At 43.8% G+C, this 20,640-nt stretch overlaps 1 protein-coding gene across 5 annotated transcripts in view; it reads right to left on the bottom strand.

Moving 5' to 3' along the window:
* Positions 1 to 20,640, bottom strand: part of Runx2 (RUNX family transcription factor 2) — a 193,272-nt gene that overhangs the window by 69,337 nt on the left and 103,295 nt on the right. For 2 of the 5 annotated variants that reach the window (XM_063238786.1, XM_013156585.2), the window contains 2 exons: positions 17,992 to 18,057; positions 12,182 to 16,464 (listed from right to left, as the gene is read on the bottom strand). The exons of 1 other annotated variant lie outside the window; for it this stretch is intronic. In XM_063238786.1, coding sequence (XP_063094856.1) covers positions 15,986 to 16,464; positions 17,992 to 18,057 — 545 coding nt within the window. In that variant the 3' untranslated portion in view covers positions 12,182 to 15,985. Of the gene's footprint in view, positions 1 to 12,181; positions 16,465 to 17,991; positions 18,058 to 20,640 lie in introns of those variants that run through there. 2 more of the 5 variants (XM_063238787.1, XM_063238784.1) reach the window with 1 other exon arrangement.

Consider the following 20,640-nt stretch of genomic DNA (forward strand, 5'->3'; position numbering starts at 1 on the left):
AGGGTCTCCTCCTATCTGGAAAGGCCAACTGTGTTACCATGAGATTCCAGACATTCTCTGGCCCATGCACTGCCCCAACCCTGGCCCAAGATCTCTGCTGCTCCCCAAAGAAATCCTTCTTCTCTCCTCTCAATGCTATCTGGGAATACAGTCATAAATTATTTAAAATTATGGAGCCCTAAAAAGAAAACCAGCTAGCTGTTCCCATCAGTGTTTAAAACCTGATCAGGAGGGGGCAATAGGGAATGATTGCTTAGCAATACAGGGGCTCCAGGTGGGGTGATACAAGTGTTTCAGAACTAGGTAGGTACTAACTGCCTCTGAACTGGTCACTTTAAAAGGCTTGATTTTACGTTACATGAATTGCATTTCAATTTTCTAAAAGTTCTCACAAGAAGAATATAAACACTTCCAGAATCTTCTCTACCAGCACACATTTTACTCTGGGGCGTGGGCTCCTTGTTTACCAATGGGAGCTGGGGTGAGAAGGGGCAATTTGGGTGTTCTAGGTCTGGCCCAGCCCCAGCAGGGTATAAGGTTCAGATGATTCCTGGATGGAGAGAAAAGGCCAGCAGGCTAACATTAACTGACCCTCTACCATCCTGATGAGGTAAGTGACTGAACATGTCCTGTGTCCAGGCTCTGTGAGTTCCAACACCTCATAGGAGACTCTTGCAAGGCACTCATAAAAATGATAACAAGACTCAAGACACATCTGGGCAGCTCTATATTTGAATCCTATAAGTCCATTTCTCTCTCAACCACAGCAAGCCATCCACAGTCAGTCCTACATCAAGCAATGCAAGATTCTTCTTCATGTATGATTTTGATCTTGGATCACCCTTTTGCCAGTTAAGGATACATAGAAGAGAGAGTGCAGAGAAAAAACACTTCACAAATCTAAAAGAAAATGAAAGGAGTCCCTTCTCCCTTCTCCCTTCAACAAGTGGATCTGATGCTTAGAAACAGATCTTTTGGGACAAGGAGTATTTTGACGTTGTGTGTCTCCATAAACACTCTTTGATTCTTCTCTTTTTATAGAAAGCATATCACTAGTCTCTGAAACCAAACATGGTTTTGATTGAACCAGACTTGCATTTCTATCTGAAGCTCATTTGCTGGAATAGAACTGGCTTTCTCATTTACTGAGATCAATGTTGACCTGTTCCACCTAAATTTTATAGATGTCAGAAAAAGAAACCGTTCACGACCCAGTGGTGAGCCCTGGCCTTTCTCAGTCACACTTGCTTGCATTTTTGCAACTCCTTCAAATTCCCCTTGTCACAAAAACTAACAATAAGGTCAAGTATTTCACTGAGAAATATTGAATTATTATCCAGCGTTGTCAAACAGCCAAGAACCTACGAGAGCTAACCACGAAATGTAGAAGAGCGTGGCTTAACCTCGGGCCTTCCAGTCCTGCCTCTGTTGCACGGGGAAGGCTTTTTGGCAGTGGGGGTGCAGGGAGGGAGGGGGCGGCCAGCTGAAATGAAACTGGACGGCTCACAATCACGTCCAGGCTCCCGTCCCTCAGGGGTGTCTCATTGCACTGGCTTGCCGCTGCAGAGCGCCAGCTTTGATTTTTCTTGGAGAGGGCGCCAGGTACCCTCACATCTCAGTCATGCCAACAGCAGGAGGCTGCCGAGCTCTCCGGATCCCCTGGCCATATCCCTGTCCATCAAGGCTAATTTCTGTGACAACATAAACTTCACTGTGTAGCCAATAAACTCAAACCTGATGGAACTTGATGTGGCCAGGAAGGAGAATGACAAACTGGCAAGATGTCAGGGCTGGAAGAAGAACTCATTTCACCAGCCAGTGGTTTGGGAGGGGTAGAGATGGATTTATGTGTGTGTGCATGTCTTTTATTTGTTTTAATAACTTAAATAAAGGTTCCATTAATCAATAAACTGACTGTCACAGGGACAGAAATAAATGCAGGGCCCCAAAATGAACCTCGGGAAAAACCGGACTGCTCTGTACTTTCACCCTGCCCCAAGGTGGCTCAGGGCACAAGATCCTCTCTTACTTCAAGGGATCCAGGCGGGGTGCTCAGGCAAGAGAGGGAGGAAAAAAAGGAGTTGGATTTCAGCTAGGCAGGGACCCCAGTCTGCAAGGGGGCACAGCCCAGAGATGGGAGATGAGGGATGCCAAGAAAGCACCCCAAGAAGGGCTCCCACCCTTTGAGCAAGCTACACAGCTCCAGGTGAGGTTTTAGTGGTTCCAGAAAATTCCCTTTGAAATGCAAATGCACATACTGCTAAAGGGGGAGAGGTTCAGTTTATACAAAGGAAGGTAGCGCCTAGTAGGGGATTAGGGGGAAAGGAAGAGTCCCTGTGAGGTCTTTTAGGGGCACAAGAGGGCCTCTGGTCCTGCTTTCAAATCTTATTTAGGGTCTGTCATAAGCACACCTCCTGGAGTTCTTGGAATGTGTAACTACCCGGAGTGTAAACTCACTGCAGCAATCTGTGATTGTCGCTTTTTCGTGATGAACTCATAAGGGCCCTCTGAGCCAATATTATCCCTCCCTGGCCCACCCACCTGCGGGCTCACTTGGTGTTATGTGCTGGGCCAGCAGCTGGATAAAGTGTCCCATGCCCTGCACGGAAACACTGCTATATTGTGTCATCTCAACAACTGCTCTCTCTACATCCTCTTTCATTACACATTCTTTGTATTTTGATAACACAGGTCTTTCTTCTGGTTTTTATTTATTAAATTCTATGCTGGAGTATGGTTTTCCAAGGTAGGCCACCTATGCCTCAGAGATTCCCTTCTGGGTCCCCAGACAGCCCTTGAGGGGCCCCTCGCATTCCCATCTCTCAGTGGACACCTCCATCTCTGTAGTTGTTTCCGAAAAGCTGTCACAGGGCACCATGTGAACGCGTTGGTCCCCACATCCCTCCCAGGCACCGCACTGCAGAGAGGAAGCCAGGCAGGCACGGCTCAGCTTTGGGCCAGATCCTCCTCCTCACCTTCCTGTCTCTCCCGGAGCTGCGTCTCCTCGGATCTCTGCCCTCCGCTCATCTCTCTGTCCCTGCACCTGCTCCCTGCGCAGGAAAGAGTAAGTCTCTGTCTCTCTGAGCAGACAGTGAGCTACTGAGCTTAGGACAGGGCTCATTCTTTCCCATGTCCCGATTGCTAGTGCAATGAACATTTGTTGATGAACGAAAGTGGGATTCCTCCCTTAAGCAGCCTCCAGCTAGAAACTGCAAAGCAAGGCCATGACCATTCACGCTTTCCTCAAGCAAGGGAAGACTACGAATTCCCTCTCCTTTCAGTTCCCCACCTCCTGCCCTGTAAATGCCTTCTCATGGGTTTTTGGTCATCACTTGCACAATAATGGTTGTGTCTATCGTTAAACAGGAGGTCCTGTGATTCGATATAATGTACATTTGTCCCAGCAACACTAGGCTTCTCCTATGTTGACTCTCACTGCCCTGTTGGCATGGCTCTCCTGCTTCAACTTATTAAATGGAAGAGACACTGGGATAGCTAAGTCACATGGAAAGCAGTGCAAACATCCAATCAAGATGAAAAATCATTTTTGCAAGACTAAGCTGTTTTTATTGGACCCAGTGACTAGGACATCGTGTTAATTATGTCAAGATAAGAATGTGGCCACATCTCTGCAAATGAGAACACAAAACAAGAGAAAGACCTTTCCATGGCAAGACCATACCTTTAGCACAGAGGGCAAGAGACCCAGCTGGAAAAGCCTTTTTTTTTGTCTATTAAGGGAAATCAACTTGAAACATGTTCCAATGCGCAGGTCCACTTAGTCCAGGAAAGAATAGCACAGATGCTCTTATAATGAATTTCTTACTCGCTAAAACAGGATTAGGACTGACTTCACCTATCATTTTTTTTCCCATAGAGTAACGTACAGCAAGTCTTCTTTACTAAGGTTAGAAAAGCATAGCATGTTGGAGATAAGTTTATGAAAACAAGTTTTAATGAATCAGTATGCCTATGTTTATGACAAATGGGAACAGGTTTGTGACAACCAGAAAAATAAACAAGTGTAAGCGCTCAGTGAAAACACAATGCAGAAAATGCTGCTGTTACACCCAAAGCAAGGAAATAAATATCTTTTTCAGGAAGCCAGCGAGGAGCTGCTCCGAAGCCAACATCCTCGCCCTCGGCTCTCAGTCATCTATCTGAAGTGATCTCACATAAGTGATTTGACCTCTCCAAGATTCCATTTCCTCATTCTCTACAAAATGGACATTTATGCCCATTTCATGAAAAACAATGGGCCCCATTCTACCTCTTGATGCTAGGCAGACTCTTAAAAGTCCCCATAACTCCCCCATTCTAAAAGCCATTCCACATCTACAAGTAGGAGGTGCATGGTCCCTCCACAGACCATCTGGCAGGCAGTTTATTACTGCCCGCCTTTAAGGAGCAGGTCAAGAGAGGTTAAGTGGCTTGTTCAAGGTCTCACACCAATGTAGGAAGGGTGAAAGATCTGGAACTCACATCTTTTTTGCTGCCTCCTGCTGTCCCCCTTTCAAGATACCACTGGACCTCTTCGTGCAGAGCTCGCCATGGACAGAAAAGAGGAAAGGAGAGAAGAGCACAGCTTCTCCCCTTTGACTGAAAAATCACCCACTTGTCAAACACCAAGCCACCCATACATGGGGTGGGAAGGAAAGACGCCTCGCTAAATATAGATCTGAGTACCTCACAAATACTCAAGTGTTTTGGGTAACGAGAAATGGGAAATGAAATTGACTATAAACAGAAATCAAAACTATCTAAATGCTCTTTCCAAACAAATAGCTAACTTTTTAATTTCTGATTTTGGTCTTTTGGTTTTTTTGGCCATTTGCATTTGTTTCAGTGAAATAATGGCATAGCCCAAACCTCTCTTATTGAGGTGGGATGAGTTGAACAGAAAAGCTTCCTGCGACACTTTTCAATGGTGGTGCCCTCTACAGTAGCACACCACTCTGCTGAAGGTTGGTGTTCAGTAATTATTTGAACAAACAAGAATGAAGAGGCAGGAGTAGAGGAGAATGGTGACATCTATCACCTGGACATTGAGTCCCATGATATATTAATTCCATATAAATAGATTTGAGACAATATCCTATAAAGTGCTGTAAAATAGAAGCACAGCTGTTCATTCAAGGTGATTTCAGGGATTCGGGGAACACTGCCCCAGCCTTGGGTTCCTCCTGTACTCGGGCAAGGGGCGTAAAGTCTTGCCCTGGGGGTGACCTCTTAGGCCTTGGGCCTTCACTCTTGTCACCTCACTGCCCTCATCTGAGTGATGTCAATGCAGAAATGGGAGTCAGAGTGCTGCCCTTTCTTCAAAGGGCAAGGAGGATCCCAAAACCCTTTATGGAAAAGTAAAGAATTATTGAAATTGACAGGAATCTCTTGGCTTGGGTCTTTCTCCTGATGAGGCCAAGGCTACCAAGTTAAGCTGAATATTACTGACCTCGTAGCAGCGTTTACACAAAACCAAATGGAACCCCTCGGAAGAGTGCACAGATTGGGACTAGAATTGGGGCAGGGTGGGCTTTCCTGTTCTAGGTGCATTTATGCATTTCCCATGCTTGACTGATGGGACAGGATGTCTGTGTTCCTCAGGGAAAGTGCTCACACTAAGCCGATTGCCAAATTCAGCTTCACTGTTTAACAGGAAAGTAAGTGTACAAAACATATAGAAAAATATTGCTTTCAAAGAGCAATGCTTTTTTAAAAATGTTAAGTCATATTTAAAAAAAAAATTCTTCCCCTGGTGGCTCCAGCTCTGTTGTGATTCCAACTAATTGAAATTTTTATTTATGCTTCTTAAAATAATCACCTTAATTATTGAGTAATAATAGCAGGTACCACCTATTTCACCCCTATTATGTGCCAGACACTTTGCAAGACATTTTCTATCTCATTAATTCATTTACTCCTCATAATCCCCATTAGATAGATGAGAAAGGAGATTGTGTGCAAACTTTTAGCTTAGGAACATTGTCTTTGGAATCGGGCAGATCTGGGCTTCTGTCCTAATGGCTGTGTAACCCGGGACAAGTCTAAACCTCAGTTGCCTATCAGTAAAATGGGGCTAAAAACAATAGTAAATTCTCATAGTTTGCTGGGAAGAGATAAGATGAGTAAAATATGGAGAAAACAATGCCAGACATGGATGCCATTATACTATGGGGGCCAGGTCCAATTTTCCCCAAAAGAAATCTGAGATAAAGACCTTCAGTGGCATTCCAAGAGAAGAGGGAAAAGTATCTTGGGTCACCAAACCTTTCTCCCTTAGAATGGGCACGAACTTCAAGAACAAGTGAAATTCAAAGACCAGAGAAAGAAACAAAGGGGCCAGGACAAGCTCTTGCTGCATTGCACAAGTAGAAAGTGGAGAGGACAGGAGAGATTCCTGTCAATTTCAATAATTCTTTACTTTTCTCAGAGGAAAAAGAAACAAGGTTGGGGGCTTCTCAGACTCCAGCCTCCCAACCTATTCCACACACCCCTCTCCCGCTGGCCTCAGGAACCAAGTCCAAAGACTAGACAGTTCTAGGCACACCCCTTCCCCCAGGGACCCTCTGGTCTCCCCAGGTGGCAGCAGGGCAGTGTCCCCAGATGGTGCAAGATAGGAAACCCCACACCAGCTCTGGCAACTCCTGGGAAAGAAGAACCCAGCATATTGCTCATGGAGCATATTCAAAAATACAACAGGACCTGACAGATTCCATGGGCTCTGCCCGGGAAAGAAGGGGTGGCAGATAGAACAAAGGTGCCATTTTAAAATACTGGCTCCTGTTCAGGATTTCACTGTTTTCTATGGCAAGAAGCAAGTACAAAAATTCCTCCTGTCAGTAAGTATTTTTGTACAGTCCCTGAAAGTCCAAGGACCCAGGGCTTCCGAGTTTCCCGCTCAGGCATCTGAGACAGTGCTCTGGATCACTTAGAAAAGAGCTGGCTGTAGACAGCCAGAGGCTCACAGGACCCCAGCGAGCTGCTTGGCCCGGACGGGTGCAGTGGGGGCCAGTGGAGGGGGTGCACACTGTGTTTGCAGCTCTGATCCTGTGATCTTTCTGCCAAACAGGGGTTTACAAAGCAAAACCCTCCCGAGGGCTGTCATACTTTCTGGGTTCTTCTCCTGGTGTTCGTCTTAACAGGAATCAGCTGTTTGTCTTCTCACTTACCCAGCGTGTTGCTGGGGAGAAGTTAGCATCTGGTCTGGCTATTATTAAAAACAAGAACATCCTGCTCTGTTGGGAGGACAGAACCACTGGCAATAAAAGAGCAGAGATCATTTGCATTCAGGATTCCAGAGATGCGTTTTGCTCCAATATCTGCCCTCCCTCTTCCACCACTGGGTTCATTTTAAAAATTTCCTGCCATAGCCATCACTTGGTCTCCTTTTGCTGAAACAGAGACAGGGCGTACTTTTCCCTTTTTACAAGGAGGCAGAAATCCCTGGAGCTGTTCAAAAGCTGGTCCAGCCCCTCAGTGTGATAAAGTTGAGTTACCAGAGGAATTTTTTTTTTTTTACAACTGCGGAAATGAAAAAGTAAACAAGACTGGGACTTGTATTGGTATTTAGGCTCCAGCTTCTTGTTGTTGTTTTTGTCTTTTTCTGTTTCTGAGCTTTGGGCCAGGAGCCTGAAGGAACCATATAATATGAAAAACCCTGAGAGGTTTTATTAGCCAATAAAGGAAAAAAAAACCCCAAAACTTATTTCCTATTAACCACTTTACTCCTTGCTAAAGCTGAGTACTTGCTTCCTTCCCAGATACTGCCGGGCTTCTCATGGCCACAAGGACTAGGACGGTGGTCCACCAATCTCCCCCTGCACAACCGGTGTTCTCGTGTGTGTTCCAGAAGCTGTGGCTGAGCTCAGATTCAACAGCAACCTCTGCATTTCTCATCTTTGAAACCACCATGGAGACTTCCGCAAAGAGACAAATTTTCTCTGACCCCAGATTCCCTTTGCCAAAAACAAAAACAAAAATATTCTAAATGCTCTGCTAACAAAAAAAAAAGGGAGCCAAATCACTGTGATTTCCATGATTTTAAATATTAAATGACTGCTAGAGAGAACAAAACCAGGCCAAGCCATTCCAGGAGTATGGAATGATCCTTTTGTTTAAGAAAATAAGAGAGAAAAAGAAAAACAGAAAGTGAAACTGGTTGTTTTGTGACGGGATGGAAGGAAGTTTTGGGGGGATTGTTTTGTTTGATTGTTTGTTTTAAGGACTTAGTTTAGGAAGGAAAAAATTTCAAAGGAGATCTAAATCATAAGTATCACTTCATTAATACCCCCGTTCCTGTATGTGTCACATGTTTTGTTGTTAGCTTTTTGCTGTTTTTTAATAAGACTACATATTTACATCCATCTATCATGTGTGGTACCTTTGAGTTCTTGGTATTCCCACCTCTCACACACACCTTCAAGTTCTGTAGCTGCTTCTGCATCTCTGACCCACCCGCCCCTCTGTCTTCCTTCCCTGCCCACACTCAGGCTGACAAGGATGTCCCTGGTGCTCTGAGAGATTTGCAAAGCACAAAGTCATGTACAACCTGGTTGCATTTTTTACTAATGCTGCTAATTTCAAGCTGCTGTAGCAAGCACTAGGACTTGAAGGGCTATGGTAGAAGATTTTGATTTTTTTTTCAAAGCATTTACTATATGTTCTTGATTTTGTGATGGGAACAGCAGGCAGGGGACATTCTCCACTTTCTATTGGCTGTATAGTGACACAGAATGACCTCGAAAGATAGAATGAAGACACCAGCCATGTTTGCAATGCTAAAACAGAAACCCAAGGGTTTCAAAACAACCCAGCAGGCATCAAGGGGAAGAACTTTGCTACAACAAGGTAATAAGAAAATGAAATGAAATAGATTTTGGTAAAAGTTGAGTTCCTAGAATTTTGTTCCCTCTGTTTTTTGACTGGCTGAGTATAGGTGAACAGCAGGGCTGGACTAAGTCCCCAGTAGCTTTTGAGTAAAGTTTTACAAAAAATTAATAACAACCTTTTAAAATCAGCTTCCCTAGACTCCCTTCACTGACATCACAAGGAACAACCAGGATCCCTTGTCCTAACAACCGATTTCAAGGAGATTGATTGCTTCTCTATTATTGGCAGGAAACTTTTTTGCAGAAAGTGCTGGAGAAATAAGAAACTGAGGCAAATCAATGCTGCATCAGGAGAATCTTCATGTAGGTGGTGAGCACAGGCTTTCCCTGGACAGCTACTGCACAAGGTCCCCTTTCCATCCTCCTTCTGCCGTGCTGCCCCCTGGAGGTGTGCATGTTCTCTCTCTCTCTCTCTCTCTCTCTCTGTCTCTCTCTCTCTTTCTCCCTCTCTGTCTTTCTCTCTCTCCATATTCTATCCTGTGCATCTTCAGTGGATTCTTCTAAGTTGTGGTCCACAGTTATTAAGTTTTTAAAATTTCATTTCCAAGGCCTCCAGATTGAAAAGCTGCTAAGAAGTTTACCAGGGTGCCCAGGAAGGGTGGCGAGGAGGGGAAAGATTTCCTTGCCTTTGCTCAAAGCCCATAATTTAAAATCACATCAGTAGCTCTCCAGGTCTTAGTTACTCCCTGGCTTTTCTTCAGCACCTGTTCCAAGGTCAAGAAGATGCTCCATGAAGGAAGGGAGGAAGAAGGGTGAGAAGAGACTGTGCCTACACTGGGGTACCAGCCAGGTTGCAAGTGGGACTGTTTTGTCACCTGCATGTTCACTGTGTCATGCTCGGATAGCTCTGCCCTGCAGAAACCATGGCAAGAGGTGTGAGCCTAGATTTCATAAGCCAGTCAGCCCTCCCCACCCACTTCACCCAAACTGCAGCAGTCTGGTAAGTTATCCTCTCTCTGTCCAGAGAAACAGGCTCATTCTAATACTGGTGTTGGAGCCAGAGATATGGCTCAGCAGCACAGCACCTGCCTGGCAAGAATAAGGTTGTGAGTTCAATTTCTGACACCAAAAAATTAAAAAATAATAAATAAAATAAAATGAGTGTCAAAGGCTGGGTGGGACCAAGAGGCCACTTGAGTGGACTGCCTTGCTAACCTGCTTATCCAGGCAGAGGAGCTCCCTCTGTCTCTGGTGGCTTGTGGTCAGTTTCTGGGGGAATGACAATCAGTGCAACCCACTTCCAGGTCTGTGAAGGAGGGCTTCCTCAACATCCTCCCTCACCCTTCAGACTGTTTTCAAATCCCATAAATATAAACATGTGGCTCTTCAACCACATCTGCAGATAATAACTTCAGGGGGCTTCCTGTTTACATGGCAGTACCCATTTCCCAGCCAAATAAACTGTAACGGAGAGCGAAGGTGTTTATTGGACCAGTCTAGGCTGGGATTGAATTAACAACAAACACCCGCTCCTGCACAAATGTTGGATGGTTAAATATTTAGGACATGAGAGGTCAGAAACCTTACAGAAACTGCTTTCTTCTCCTGCCTTCTTCAGTGAGAAACAGCAGCTGTGATCAGTTTGGTCAACCAATCCTGACCACGCCCAGCTACGTGAGCTGCCCACTGTGTGGAAGTGGAAGCCAGGAGCACCTCGGGGCGCTCCCACGCCTCAGGGGCACTGGAGAAAGGGTGGAAAAGGTCCTCACACATTGGCTGCTGGGAAGCCCTTCCATCTCCTGCCTGGGGAATCTGTGTTAATGACTGCTGTATTTTTCTACTGGCCCTAGTCAGGATAGACTGGTCTAAGAATTAACAGAGCCTCTAGCCCACTGGTTCTGTCATTGGAGATCTTTCTCCCAAGGCACATCCAAAAATGTCTGGACTGGGAGATCCTCTTAGCATCTGGAAGATAGGTAGGGGCTGGGGATGCCACTGATCACACTGTACTGCTGGGCCAGCATCTCAACACACATGTGCACATGTACAGGACCTCAGGAGTTTTCCAGCCTGAAATGTTAACAGCACCAAGGTCTAGCACAATGTCTTTCTACAAGCCAAGAGTAAAGTGATCTGCCCTGTACCATGCTGCTGGGCGGATGCCTCTTAAAGAAACAGGGGTGTTTGGTCTTAATAAATAAATAAATATCTTGGAAGAGTTGTCAACAATGACTTCAGAACAGCTCCTAGTCGAAGAAACTGTTTCCACGATTTCTCAGAAAACAGTGCCAAAGGATTAAGAATAAACAGACTGTCTTCAAATTATTTATACCTTGGGTTTCTCTTATTATAGGGAGACAGATCTTTAGTAAATAGCAAGGGGATGCTGAGATGGAGAGAAGGGAAGAGGCGTGAAAAGAACTGAGTTATGTATATGTATCAACTCTCCACAAATAGCGTGCTCATACATGCTGCAAACATGTACTACTAAAAGAATGCACAGACCCTCTGAAAGGAGGCCTCTATATTCTGGTTTCTCTTTAGATTGTATTTTACTTTTTTTTAAAAAGGACAGCTCTGCCTGTCAGTATGATGTGGGCCACTGTGGCCAATGACCAAGATTCTCCGTACCCTGATTTCCTGGGTCTCCCATTTAGAATTATGGCAAGCCACGGCATACAGAAAGCAAAGGACAGACAGAAAGCAATCTCTAGCTGAGGCCCTCAACCTTCCTGCAGGGGAGGGACTTACCAAAACTAAGCAATGGCCAAGAAAAAGTATGTATGCCCTATCGTTATGCTCTCTAGTAGAAATCTTCTGAGAGTAGAGCCCTCCAGACTCAGGGCCAATTCTATTCCTCCCTGGGCTTTGGTTGGTTGTATTTGTTCTTTAGAATCCAAGAGAGTTTATGGGAAGGAAAACACAAATACCTTACTTATTCGGGGCTGTTCAAATTCTCCTAACTTCAACTGGGGTTCACTTGCTGGGCCCCTGTATGTTCCCAGAGATAAGAATCACAAGACCATCCTGACCACCATACCCACTGATAGGTCCCCTGGCTGGAAGAAGGGGTTTGATCTAAAGCTACCAGGAGCACCCTGGTAGCTTATTGGTTGCAGTGAACTGGCCACCAGTTCACCTAGAGATCTTTGAGCGCCCATCCCTCTTGAGAAATAGAACCAAACAAGAACATAGCGCTTACCAAGCATTTATTCCCTCTTGCCATTAACATGCATCTCTGCTCTTACTGGACCCTGGTAAATCCTAAGACCAAGCAGTGCCCAGGTGTGGAGCAGGAGTGGGCATCAGACCAGAAAAAAACCCGCCGATGAGAAAAGACCCAATGTACACACATAACAAAACCAAAAAAAGCCATTTTATTGAAAATTAAATTCAAACTTCAAATTAATATTACAATCATGAGAAAAATGCCAAATAATTCAATTTACAATTGCAACATACAATACAAATAGTCCCTTTGAAGTTAAGAGTAAACTCATCCACATCATGACCTGGGGCACAAAGCAGAATTTGTACAATATGTGCATGGGAAGCAAATCTTGGGCAATAGCAATTGGAAAAAATAAAAATGAAAGCTTGTATTTACACAAAATGCTACAAATATTTTTGTTCCACAGAAATCTAAGAATGGTAACGCATATCCAAAAGAAATGGAATTTTATTCAGAATACCTAAGAAATTACTGTAAGTTACGATTTTGGCTGATATATTTAGAAGTACTGCATTCAAAAGCAAACAATTATTTGTAAACATGAAGTAAACAGACAACTAAAAAATTCTCATATAGGAAGTATTTTTTTTCTTTTAGAAATGCATTTTCTTTTTAAGAACAACAAATTCAAGGTTTGGAAAAAGCCATCTTTTATTTTGTTTGTAATTGTTCTTTCAAACACCGTGGAAACAACGGTTATTTTGCTAATGCTATAAAAGTACCATGTTCAAACTTGATTTGGGGTCGATCCCTGTCCTCAGGAAATGGAGGGAACTCCTTAAATCAGAACACTCATCTCCTCCCGTCTGGATCTGCAATGCACAGTCAGTCCCTAAAGGTGTGGCTTTCTTCCTCTCTCTCTCTTTTAAAGGGCCTTGGGGTGAAGGATAAGAGAGTTTCAAGAGTGATCAACAGTTAATCCATTGGATTCCTCGCCTTCCAGTTGAACATTAGTCAATCTATTCATCTAAAACCAAACTTCGGTACCTGTTCTGGAACTGTGACATAGGTTAAAGTTTGTAAGACGACCGAGAGATGTCCTTTTTTAAAAGATGTGGCTGCACTGGTTATACTGTAAATTCCAGCAACATCTGCATGACACCGAGAACCATGTTAACTGAATCCTAAGGAAGGAGGGTCCTAACACATGGTTCCCAGCAGTAGTATGACTGCTTTGGTCTTGAAATCAAAAATCATACACGTGACCAAGTACAAATGGAGGGAGGAGAGGGATGGCAAGACAGTGAGAAGGAAGGAGCGAGAATATCAATATTAATCCCTAGGCCATAAAAGGGACAGAAATTTGTCCTAAAAAAATGTGAATTGCCCTATTGGGGCAATTGGAAGGAGGATAGAGAGAAGTGCTTGAATTTTTCCCAAGGAAAAAGACTTCTAAAGTGTTTCCGGGTTGCTGCCTGCAGCCACGCTAATAACATTTCAACATTAAAGCATCCCTATAGTCACTTAATATGTGTACTGTAAACTTAAAAAAGCCCTTTTAACATTAAAAAATAATGTACAAATATAGTACCTTTTTTATTAAATAGGGTGCAGCTGGTACCGGGTGGCAACATTTTTAGGTCATTTAATTAAAATCGCAATGTGTTACCAGACACTGGCTTTTTTAAGTGCTGCTGAAACAAACACATGTTTTATACTCACAAATAAATGGACAGTGGCATGCTTCAAGCCACCACACACAAACAATAAATAGCATCAACTACTACTTCCATCTTACTTAGGTAATAGAAAAGTGGCTTATTTATCTACGCATACTTGGTATACAACCTTTAGAAGGCTAAGTGTTTTTGCTTCATTTCCCCTCAATTGTATTAGGAGGAGTTGGGATGAATTCTAAGGGAGAGAGATGGTCATTGGACACACCCAGGTTTACCTGGTTCACAGCTGTCCCATGTGCATGGTGACTGGAGAGGGACTCCAGTCAAGGGTGCATCTGGGGCCAGAGCAAATCTCTGCAGAGTCCTGCTCAGGGGAGCACAGGGTTCAGATGAAGGCACCTTGATCATCAAGGGAAGAGGGCATGGATTTGCCTGGCGGAGTCAATACATGATCCTGGCTTCGATCAATTGAGGATACACACTGGGAACTGGCTGTGTGGGTCCCAGGAGGGATCAAAGAGCATCCTGCTGTAGGGCTACACAGCTCAAACTCATAGACAGTGGTGGACAGGAAACTCCACACCCTGGCATGCCTTTGATATGTGTACTGTAAACTTAATGTAAATGCAGATGTCAAAGGCTCTACTGGGTCCCCAAAGGATCTCTGTCCTCTCCTATCAGCCACCTGCTGAACTGGCTGCGTCTTGGGGTACACAGTTCCCCCTAGGACAATCAATTACTTCACTGTGCTCCTTAAAGGCAAATCCTGTGGGGAGCTGCAAGTGGGGCTTGGGTGAGGCAGATTTGGGTTCCCTTGGTTTACTGTGTGGTGAGGCTGGTGGGTGAAGAATCCATGGGGTAATTTTGCATTCCTGCACTATGCACATCACAGCTGATCCTTGACCACATGAGTGGCTTTAAGCTATGTCCTCACTATGAAGCCTGGTGAGTTTTTGAGTTTTGCTTAACTCTGAAACCACGGAACACTTTCCTGCAGTTGAATGATTCACTTGTGCTTGTCTTTAATATGACTAGAGTAATAATTATCCAAAAGAAATCAGGAAACCACATCACGCCAGCATTTTATGCTGAGAAAGGGCAACAAAAGTGATAAAGGGCTTAGGGCAGTTTTAAAAATCCCTATTATTGCTTTAAAAGGCAAAGCTGTATGGAAGTGATCAAAGATCTGAAAGAGTTAAACGTAACATTTCCTTCATACATTACAAAAACAAGCTACATCTACAATATTTGGAGATGGAAGTATTTTTTTAAAAATCACATTGTGCCTGGGTGAACTGAAATTGCTTAGCAATATTTCAGATATGGCTCTAGCCCACCGAAGAAATTTGTTATTTAATAAAGAGCACTTTTAGAGACCGAAGTCAACATATCAATACACTAAGAAATGTTTCAAAGGTCCAAATGTCATTAAATAATTATAAATATATCTTTAAAGTTATATGACCATTCACGTTAGCAAGTTACCTCAGATTTTACACATATTCATAATTTAAAAAAAAAGAAAACAAATAACACACAGCCAAACGCAAACACTATATATACCATTATGGCTATAATAAGGTATTGCCATTTTCAGTTTCATATAAAAGGAGCAGGTGGGATCTTAGGGGTGGGATTTTTTTTTTTTCGGTTAAATGGGAAGAGGGTGAAGTATAAAAAAGTAAAATAAAATAATCTATCCTGATCAGTATTTTTGAAGTCACTTTCTTAAGAGAAGGAAAAAGAAATCTGAACTACACAGTTCACACAATTAGCTGCAGCGAGTCTGAAACAGAGGGTGGCAGCATCCGCCCTGCCACTGGCCCCTCAAGGGGCACTGTGACATCTTGGCACGCTGTCTGCAGAGGACACGGTCCCTACACTGCTGTGACTGGGAGATGTGCAGCTTCAGGGCAGAGGGAGGAAGCAGCTCTGCTCTTCTTCCTCCTGAACCTTAGGCCACCTCTCTGACTTGACATAAGGGCAGGTTATTTACGGTTACAGGCCAAACAACAATACCTTTTCCCTTGTGTGTTCCTTTGTTAAAAAAAAAAAAAAAGTACATCTTAAATAGTAAACAATCTGAAACCCGCTTAGAATTGTTTCTCTTGGGCCTTCTACTTCTCAACATCTACCCTCTTAGGCTTGCAAGGTCATGACTGGGTGAAGGGATGAAAGGTCTTCTAACAAGTAGGCACTCTGTAGACTGCTAACCGATATACATATATAGATGCGTTCTCTTTATATATGTATATGTTGACACGTGTGGGGTGTGGCCCCAGATACCACCAGGCCACGGCTGAGGAATCTCAGTATGGTCGCCAAACAGATTCATCCATTCTGCCACTAGAATTCAAGACAGTTGGGGGACTGCTGTGGCTTCCGTCCGCGTCCACACCATCACTCTGGTTGGGCAGATTGGGGTTTAATAGCGTGCTGCCGTTGGCGGTGGTGGTGCATGGCGGGAGCATTCTGGAGGGAGACCGGTCTCCCCCTGGCACCACGGGGAACTGATAGGATCCCGACGAAGTGCCATAGTAGAGATATGGAGTGCTGCTGGTCTGGAAAGGTCCGCTCTGGCTTTGGGAGGAGCCGGGGTAGGGTGGTGGCAGGTAGGTGTGGTAGTGAGTGGTGGCAGACATACCGAGGGTCATGCCTGAGGTGACTGGCGGGGTGTAAGTAAAGGTGGCTGGGTAGTGCATTCGTGGGTTGGAGAAGCGGCTCTCAGTGAGGGATGAAATGCTGGGGAACTGCCTGGGGTCTGAAAAAGGGCCCAGTTCTGAAGCACCTAAAAATTATAACAGAAGATGGGAGGGAAAATCTGTAAATAGCAATTAAAATAATGATAGAATTTTTACAAGAAAAAAAAGAAAACTTTAGCTTTCCCAAAAAAAAAAAAAAAAAAAGGAACAGCAAGCCACAAACAAACTTTCAAATGCACTGGTCACTTTACAGTCTTTTTTTCTTTTTAACCCGATTTTATAGTCTTACCAGCATTTATCCTTAAGTTCTTCACCCCTAGACAATCTCAAAGGGCTTTAAAAACCCAAGTCTCTGCCAGGTCCTACACATGTGCCCACCCAACACTCAATCTTACGGTTCACTCACCAGACTTAAGATCAAATCCTGATTGCTTTTTATTCCTACCCGCACTCTTTTTGTTCCTTGCTGTACTTCAGATATTTGAAATGAAACTTTTACTAAGTCAGACAAAGTTAGTTTTCTTAACCCAAAATGATCGGTTTTATTATTGGTACTCTTGTCAGGGCTTTTTCATCCAGGAAGGGACATGAGAAAGATCCACTAACACGTTCCTACCACTTCTTTAAAGAGAATTTAAAGTCTTGTTATCTTTGCCTTAGTAACAGTGACATCAAAACAGATCACAAGGCAACCTGGAACTATCTGGCTCTTCTGGGGCGAGGGGAGTCAGGTTTTCAGAAATGCTCCCTAGGGTCATAAACCAGGTAGTGATGAGCTTTGAAAGTGGGGTAAAGGAGGACAGGAAGGCTGAGGACCTTACAGACCATCATATTTCAAGACTTGATGGGAGATGTTAGCCAGGTGCCCACAGCAGCTCTGGCAAAAGGCTCACTGCCTGGGGGAGACTCCCCACCCACCTACCAGGGCCCTGGGCCACGTCCCAAAGAATCAGCTTCAGCTCAGTGTGAAGCATTATCCTAAACCCAAAGATGGTCCCCACTAAAATGTGAACCCCTGTAAGTTCTCAAGCTACCAGTAGGTCTCCTTAGGTATTTCTGGTGCCCAGCTTAGGAAATCACACTGATAAAACACTTCTCGGAGAAATCACTTTTATGAAATGCCTAAAGACTTACAGTTGTCATCCTTAAAGAATGGGTTAATTTAAATTTCTTGTGACACATCCTTTCATAATACCAATACACTTATTTGACCCCTTCTAGAATCTTCCCAGTATATTTGCCTTTCCTATGGCTCTTCAGCTATAAAGGCAAGTCCTGAGCAATTCTTGAAGACCCTAGTGAATAGGTTACTCCTTTAACTCATTGTTACTCAGCCTTTGTTCTGGGTACTGCGATGTTTATTACAGGAATAACCCTAACACTTGTCTTTGAAGGTGCTTATCAAGCGTTGTTCATTTTTGTTAAAGTGCACAGTGCTCATAATTTCTCATAAAATGCTAAGATTAAGTGCCAGGATGTGCATTTGTAGTAACAAGTGACTGTTTACAAGTAACACAGAGTTAACAAGATTTTTTTTTCTCATAAATCAGTACCAATCAGACAGCCCAGCCCAGCCCAGCCCTGCCCAGCCCAGCAATTGTGAAAAGTCTCACCTGCCTGGCTCTTCTTACTGAGAGTGGAAGGCCAGAGGCAGAAGTCAGAGGAGGCAGTGTCATCATCTGTAAAACGAGGGGAGGAGCTCTAAGTTCCCTTCCAGCGCTAAGGTCCTAGGACTACCATTTCCAAGACAGCGGGAGGAGCAAGAGCCGAAGGGGAGAGGCAGACAGAGGTCCCGACCCTCATTAGTGCCCTCCCAGAACCCACAGGCCCATCTGCAGAGGGTGGGGAGCAGGGCAACAGCCCCTGCTACCAGAAGCAAATACTTTCAAGATGACAAACCAAAACCAACACAGCCCGCATCCTTAAAGTACCTCGCCCTAACTCCTCCCCAAAATGAAATTCTAAGGAGCTCAAGTTACAAATGTGCACGGTCGTGATTATGACAACATCAGAGGGGAGCAGATGGGATGTGACAGCCCCACCCCCCAACGCTGATGAGCACAGGTGCAGCCCAGAGGCACAGGTCACTGTTGGGTGTCCCCCAAAGAGCCTGGAGAGGAACCTGAGTCTGCAGAGCTAATGGCTAGAGGCAGGTCACTTCCGGATGTATTAAGTTCAATGTTCAGAGCACATGAGAAAAGCCAGAATAACATGAGCAACTTAAAACAGGAGGAAGTCGCATTTAAGATGTCCACATTCGTCTTTCCATGAAGCCCAAAGTTCACAGATAGGCCTGTTAATGTTAAAAAAAAAAATGTCTCCTATGTATTTGAGCTTAAAATATACTGCAGAAATCATCAGAATTCCATGCGGTTTCACTTATTTTGATGCTGAAACCTCATTAAAAAACCCTCTATGTGGGGCCCTGCCAATAAACCCTAGTATGGTTTTGAATTTACTACCCCTCCACCTTCTTCTGTATTCAGCCTGATACATTTTGCTGATGTTTTTATTACCCATCACATGCCCAGATCACTGCACCTCTCTGGTTTATAGATGCTAGCTAACACAAATTGACATTCATTTTTCAATTAATGAGCTCTGGTTGTGGTTTATAGAAAACAATGCAACAAATTTCCGCTTGGTTTACATGATTTTCACCAATCGTTTCCAGTTATTTGAGACTATAATGTCTTGAAGATTAACTCTTTCTTGACAAAGCAAACTAAAATGGACTTTAAAGAGCTTCTAGGGTCATTTTTATAAGTTTTGAATCATAGGACTTTTAGAAATTATTTCTGAAACATTACAAAGTGTCCTGTGTGAACAAATATTTAAAATTTGCTTTAGTATGAGATTCTTTGCACAGAAATGTGTGATTGGAGGTAGGGTGGAAGGGAATGTTTAGAAAGCACCTGAACCTCTTCCTAGTCTTCAATTTATTTACAATCACCATTGCAGAATTAAATAATAACACCTCTCTCTCTCATTGAAGAAGTTTGTACCTACACTTCTTATCTGGTTTTTGTTTGTTTGGGTACTGAGAATTGAACTCACAACCTCATGTTTGTCAGGCAGGCGCTGTACCACAGAGCTATATCCCCAGCCCTTTCTAATCTGTTTTGTACATGAACTCAAATTTTCTTTTAGACCTCTTTCTTGGGTTCACAACAACAGTACTTCCTAGATGCTCATACTTTGTATCAGTAGCCAAAAGCTTCAAAAGGAAAAAGAAATGGATATGAAATCAACTAATGCAAAACAAAAATAAAAACAAAGAGTGACTAACAGAGAACAAAGGAGGAAAGCTAGGATGTTCTCTAGCTTGACCTAACAATGAAGGAAGACACAATCTTCTGCCACTGTTGTACTGATACGCAAGGTAGCCAGAGCTCTGCAGGGTCAGTTTAAAACTCCTAACAAAAATCTGACTAAATAAAGCTATAGGTAGTTTGGGGACCTTCTGAAAATAAATTAGCAAGGAATGACTTTCACAAATGAATTCTTGTGTTTTGTTTCATTTTGATTTTTTAACCTCCTACTAGAGACTGAGTCCAGGACCTTTACACTGAGGTATGTCCCCAGCACTATCACCCCACCCCGCTTTTTTTTTTTTTTTTTTAAAGACAGAGTCTAGCTTAGTTGTCCAGGCTGGGCTAAAATTTGCAATCTTTCTGCCTCAACCTTTCAGCCTGCTGGGTTACATGGGTATGCCAGCACGCCAGCTACACGGCTAACAGTTCTCTTGACTGTTACCACGTCATCTCATCCTTGCATGCAAAACATTTAGCTACATGGAAGGAGAGGGTGACACCATCCACACTAGATCATCAGGCTCTAGAAATTTCAAAACAGCATGTATCTACATTCAGGGGCCCCAGCAGTTGGTGGGAATTGCTGGAACCTCAAGACAAACATGGCCCAGCTTCCTGTTGGGCTGGTTTTACTCAGCCTGAGAAAGAGGTGTCCCTGTACAGTAAGGTAAATGCAAATGTGATGTGGAGAAAGCATCACTGAGGTGAAGTTTTAGATCAATAAAATGACCTTGACAGAACTGCATCGCTGACACTTTCTGCTCTGTCCCTGCGTTGCCTAAGTATGCGTGTGCCTTCTGCTGCCTGGGGTGCTCTGGAGAAAAGCCTCAATCCCTAACTTCTGTTGGGTAATTCTAATGGGATCTCCATTTGACAAACAAGGAGGCTGAACTTGGGAGAAGCCCTTTGCCCAAGGTCAACACACAGCAGGAAAGGCAGAGTCAAGGA

This window comes from Cavia porcellus, unplaced genomic scaffold (genome assembly GCF_034190915.1).
Source record: "Cavia porcellus strain 051 isolate PalLab524CR breed Dunkin Hartley unplaced genomic scaffold, mCavPor4.1 scaffold_28, whole genome shotgun sequence".
NCBI lineage: Eukaryota > Metazoa > Chordata > Mammalia > Rodentia > Caviidae > Cavia > Cavia porcellus.